General features: G+C 43.6%; 1 protein-coding gene across 1 annotated transcript in view; it reads right to left on the minus strand.

The window, feature by feature from the left end:
• LOC128972609 (pre-mRNA 3'-end-processing factor FIP1-like) overlaps positions 1–6,000 on the minus strand; it is a 29,883-nt gene extending 23,883 nt beyond the window's left edge. The window contains exons 1-4 of the mRNA XM_054388681.1: positions 5,907–6,000; positions 4,993–5,032; positions 1,549–1,633; positions 28–134 (exon numbers count right to left, since the gene is read on the minus strand). Coding sequence (XP_054244656.1) covers positions 28–134; positions 1,549–1,633; positions 4,993–5,032; positions 5,907–6,000 — 326 coding nt within the window. The remainder of the gene's footprint in view (positions 1–27; positions 135–1,548; positions 1,634–4,992; positions 5,033–5,906) is intronic.

Raw genomic sequence — 6,000 nt, forward strand, 5'->3', positions numbered from 1 at the left:
CCCAACCCCACGCTCAGCCGTACGTACATGTACGATGGTGCTCCCGTTTTAATGTTGCCAATCGTAACTTTAACATCATCATCATCGCTGTCACTATCGCTGTCATCTTCATCATCTTCACCACTGGGAAGCGTCTAGCAACGATAAAGGCTCATGAGTATGTAAAATTTGAGCTCATTAAGACATAAAAGTGATGAACTTCCCTCTAACGTTACAATGTTTGAACGATGGAAGACCGTCGGAAAGAACAATTGTGATAACAAGACATAACTTCTACTGCACTCCATGGCCACACAGCTCTGAGGGCAAAAGCCATGGAGGCAACCAGTCTTCAATGGATATGGGACAGGTGCCCACAAAGAAACTTCTGTGGACTTTAAAGAAGTGACCCTACGTTAGAATTGTGATAAGATTTCTGAAGGTTGGGAAGGTTTAGCTCAGTTCTAAGAATTTCTTCATACAATCATTTCAGCTGGAAAAGACCTTCAAAATCATCGTTTCCAACCATTAAACCCACACAACTTTTAAATCCTTCCAAGAATGGGGACTCCACCAGTGCCCTGGGCAGCCTGGTCCAAGGCTTGACAACCCTTTTGGTGAAGACATTTTTCCTAATGTCCAATGTAAACCTCCCTAGGTGCAACTTGAGGCAGTTTTCTCTTGTTCTGTCATTTGTTCCTTGGGAGAAGAGACCAACCCCCATCTAGCTACAATCTGCTTTCAGGCAGTTGTAGAGAGTCAGAAGGTCTCCCCTCAGCCTACTTTTCTCCAGGCAGAACAACCCTAGTTCCCTCAGCTGCTCCTCACAAGACTTGGGCTCCAAACCGTTCACCAGCTTCATTGACCTTCTCTGGACCTCCTCCAGCCCCTCAATGTCCTTCTTGGAGTGAATGGCCCAAAACTGAATTCAGGATTTAAGATCCAACCTTATCAGTCATGTCCCACAGTTCCTCTCACTTACTCTTTAAAAGAGCTGGGGCTTTTCTGATACATCTCCTTCCATGGTCCAAGGGGAAGTACACAATCACCAAAATACATTCACCAGGCTTCACCTAACAACCTTGAAGCAAATACAACTTCTGTGGCAGAAAGCTACAGAAGGTGGAGAAGCAAATCTCCTCCTATTCTTTCAACACTGAGCCACTAGGCTGCACTTTGAGAGGTCTGAGCCTGAATCAAAACTGATTCCCAGCACTTTGGGCTGTCTATCGCAGTGTTTCCCATACTTTACTGACCCTCAAGAAGTCATACTAAATATTGAGCTGGAAGTGACATCACATTCTGCTTTTCCTGCCAGACTGCAGCATCACAAGCTCTCCTCAGCCTCTTCAGTGGGCACAGATGAGGGTTCACTGCCCACTACAGAGGTAAGCTGAGAAGAGAGGCTTGTTGCTGTAGCTAGGATTGGGAATTGACCATCAGCACACTCCTACATGAGAAATATGACATGTTAGGCAGTAGCAGCATCTTTACACTTACATCTTTTCATCCATGGGCATTGAGAAGCACAAAAATAACTAGGTCTACCATTTGCAGTGGAACACGTACATGTTGTGACATCTCTCGGTCTTCATTGCTGACAGGCCGGTTCTCCTGAGGAGCATCTTGCAGAGCATGAGAGGATTCTGTGTGTCTAGTAAAGGTGACAGATGATAAAAAGTGGGTAAGGCAAATCTAGAGGTCCACCTGTAAACATTTCTAGAGCATTAATTCAGGTGACTGTCATACAATGGCTTCCTTCACATAGAGTGCTTATTCTGATGGCAGGTAGTTCAAACAGACAACAAAAATACAAATCATAGAACCATTATGGGTGGAAAAGACCTTTAAGATCATCAGTTCCAACCATTAATCATCCCTGCCTGGCTTTGCTTTTGTTGAAAATAACCAGCGTAGAGCTTCTGAAAGCCTAACAGCATGGCTGCCCAGCCAAGCACCATTTAACAGCTGACGTGTAAGTGGCCGCTCTAAGAGCTGTCAGCTTTGGTTCAGCACAATCATGGCTAATAGGACTAAGACCCTAATAAGCCAAACTTCACCTTGTCCTTAAGGATGCTTGTAATTATCACAGAATCCAAGCATGGCAGAGTTGGAAAGGACCTCTGAAGATCAATCAGTCCAAATCTGCTGCTCAGGCAGGGTCACCCATAGCAGCTTGCTCAGAATCACAGTAGCCAAGTGGGTTTGGAATCTCTCCAGAGAAGGAGACTCCACAACCTCTCTGGACAGCCTGCTCCAGGGCTCTAGCACTCTCACGGCATAAAAGTTTCTCCTCATGTTTGGATGAAACCTCCTGGGTTCCAGTTTGCGCTCCTTGCCTCTTGTCCTGTCACTCAACACATCTTGGCCCCGTCCTCTAGTTCTTGAAAAGCCTTGAGAAGATCCCCTGTCAGGCTTGTCTTCTCCAGGCTAAATACATGCATTTAGCAGTGAGGACACCTGCCCCATAGAAATTACAAGTCATTCTAGTGTTCCTACGAACAGCTTACATTAAAGAGTAGCTAAAATTCAAAGACAAGTAATTATCCACCTAATCTCATCACAACTACAAATTAGTTGTGATGCAACAACAGCCATGTTGAGATTTACCTCCAGTTAAAGAGCTCATATGAACATTAACATTATTTACTGCATTAGCCAAGTAAAGAAAGTCAAACTGATTTACACGTGCTAGGAAAAGAGTATACTAAGTGTTACAGAACTAAAACACAAAGAGAAAACATTTTTCTTTAATGTCATTGGGAAAACCTAGTGGAAAATCAAAATCACTTTGGCTTTTCAAGAAACAATTAAAACAGCCTGGGAAACCCAATTCTCCTCCAGTGCTTTGTGGAGATGTTGCTATTAATTTAAGCCCCCACACCAGATAATAGATATACATAGAAAAAAACACAGGTAACACCTAACAGACTACAAACACTGGTCAGATTAAATCCATTTCAGAGAAGGCAGACATCAAATAAGCCAAAAGATCACACTAATGCAACTCAGAAAGCAGTTATCAAGCATAAAATAAAACCAAACCAACAACTTGACAGTTACTGAAGCTCCCATGTTAGAAAAGAGCCATATCAAAGTCAACACTCAAACCAAAACCAAGAAGACAGGATGAAGATTCAGCAGCTAACCAGGGAAGCACAAGCCCATTTTGACCAAGTTCCTGAGGTGACCAGCTGAAGACATTTTGAGTTATAGAAGTAGCCAAGACATCTTAAGAGAAAATCAGCCTCTGAAAGCATTTCAGAGTTGCAGACATCAGCTATTACATGAAGGCCAAAAGATGTACCACTGCAGAAAAGCTCTTAGATGGCTCCAAAACCTTTTGCATTGTTTGCCAAATCCAAGCAGCTCATGGCACTGACCTCAACCCTGGAATTTTAAGAATCCAAGATGACTGAATTAAGGCAGTTACAAGTATTACCTTCAGCTTCAAGTCACATGAAGTTATCTGTGGGTGTGCATTAAAATTTATGAATCTGAGCTCACATAAACATTTGCTATGGAACCATCTTTCCCTAACCTGTTTGCTGCCCAAGAATGAACAATCTGATAGGTAGGTGCACAGCCATCATCTGCATGCAAAAAAAAAGTTTTGATGTCCTCAGAAGGTCACCACAAACCTGTGCATTGCAGAGATGACAGCATCCTAGGGGTATTTAATGCATCCTTTAGGCTAAGAAATGGGAACGGGTGCAGCATCCTGCACCGCACTGATTGCTGCTTCATTGGTAGAGACAAGCACTCCAGACAAGCCAGCAACACAACCCTACAGTGGCGCCCTCAACAACATAGCAAAGAGTTGTTCTTCTTAAAACACCCCAATCTCTTCACTTAGGAAGAGTCTCATTGTGCAACAAAGGAAAGAAGGAAAAACAAAAAGGAGGGGAATAAAGGAGCAAAATCAAAAAGGGAGCTTTAGTATGACCATTAATGTTTTTCCTTCATATATCTTGCAGTTAACAGAGACAGTTGTTGGAAACTGAGATCTTTAATCCTAATTGTAAAGTAAAACTACATTCAGATGAAAATGATGAAGGAGCAAAAGATCTATGCAAGTTAGTATTTAATTTCCCCCTAAAATAAAAGTTGTGCCTTCTCACAAAGCACATGTGAAGTTTTTAGGCAGCAATTTACTGAATCTGCCTAAAACTTGGTTGTGGACAAGTCTGCATATTCCCTAAGCATGGGATACTTACTACAGAAGCATGACAGCATCCATAACAAAATCAGAAATTCCAGATACTGAATTCACAATGATCTTAAAAGACAATAAATACCAAGTGAACTTTTGAGAGTGCTCAGCACAGACATCCAGTGAAGATGAAGTCTTGTGAAAACCATGTTATGTTTGAAACTGGCAAACAATGTTTGTGTTGAAACAAAACCATGCTGATGCGAAACTGCTACAAAGGAGTTACAACGAAGGACAGATAACACTTACCATAAACAGAAAGCTAAACTGATCACTGAGTTCACAGAATCACACAAACATTCAGGTTAGAAAAGACCCTAAGGATCACAAAGTCCAACTGATAGCTGCCCCCACATCTCACTCAAACCACATACTTCATACATCTCATGCAATCTGTTGATCTGATCATATCCTGGTTTTACCTAGGCTCAAAAGTTTTTAGTTTCTCCATGCTAAACCATGGGCCACTTTCACCCATGCAAGGCCAACACAATGGCCAATCCTCAAGGCACCATTTTTCCCAGGAAATTAAACAGGAAAACAGATGTGATTTAGGACAAAAAAAGAGTGAAAAGTTAGTTTCAAGTCAAATCAGTTTACTGATCCAGTTCACCTTCCAACTCCCTAAATGATGGCCTAGCCCAAGAGCAGCAGCTGGGAATGATCCCATGGGACAGGAAGGGGGCAGGCTGGTCTTTCTGTAAACTGCATTGGTCTGAAGCATTCCTAAAGCTATGCTCACCATGGCTTGATCTTTACAACATGTATTGTTTTAATGAATAAAAAGCCTCTGGACTCACCCAGAAATTGGTCCATCTTCTTGCTTACCAGTGGTGTCATCTGCAAAAAAAAAAAAAAAAAAAAAAAAAAGGCAAAACCCCCCCAAAATATAATTTGAGTAAAAGAAAAGCAGCTAAATTCAAGCACGAAAACGCATCACAGATACAAAAATACCTTTTTAGTGCCAAGGCACCGAAATGTTCTCTTTTGAAAGTTCAACTAGAAATGGAGCAACTAAAAAAATAAGCCAACTGAAAAATAAGCCAACAAACAAAACCTATCTGCAGTAGTGAAATCTTACACCACCGATACAAAATTCAAAACGTGAATGCAAAGTCTCAGAACAGAAGTAAACCCAAATATCACAGATGGGACTGAAGTCAGCTCTGAAGGTCTTTATAGAGACTTTTAACATTTATGGGAAGAGAAAATGTGAAAGCACTCATGTGGAAAATCTACGAGGAGAACAAAGACGTTTTTAAAAAGTCCTATGTCTTCTTTTAGGGACACACAAACACATTAGTCCCCTCCTAGCCCTAGGGTTCATCTTCATCAATGAGATTAGCAAAATTTAGACGATTAGTAAACTGAAATTGTACTAAAGCATCACATTAACCTCTTTGCATCACGATGTGAAGTGTTTAACGGACAATAAACCATGCCCAAACACACGCAGCCAAAGCGCCTGCCCCGTAAAGGGAAGCTGCCGGCCCCCTCCCGAGAGCCGGGGCAGGGGCGTGACACCCCGCCGCGGCCGGGTGACACCGCCCGGGCCCCGCACACCAGAGGCAGACGGAGCCACCCCCATGCTCCCATCCCAGGGACGGCCCGTGAGGCGGGGCCGGGGAAAACTGCTGGGTGCTTTGCATTGCTCCCCCTTCCCCTGCTTCCCGGGGCGAGGCCTGGCGGTGCGGTCGGGGGCGGCGGTACCTACCCCCGTAGAGCCAGTGCTCCTCGTCCTCCTCCGCCTCCAGCGGTGCCGCGCCCGGCACGGCGCCAGCCGCCGGCGGCTCCAGCTCGGTGGCCAT

Source organism: Indicator indicator, chromosome 17 (assembly GCF_027791375.1).
Source record: "Indicator indicator isolate 239-I01 chromosome 17, UM_Iind_1.1, whole genome shotgun sequence".
Taxonomy (NCBI): Eukaryota; Metazoa; Chordata; class Aves; order Piciformes; family Indicatoridae; genus Indicator; species Indicator indicator.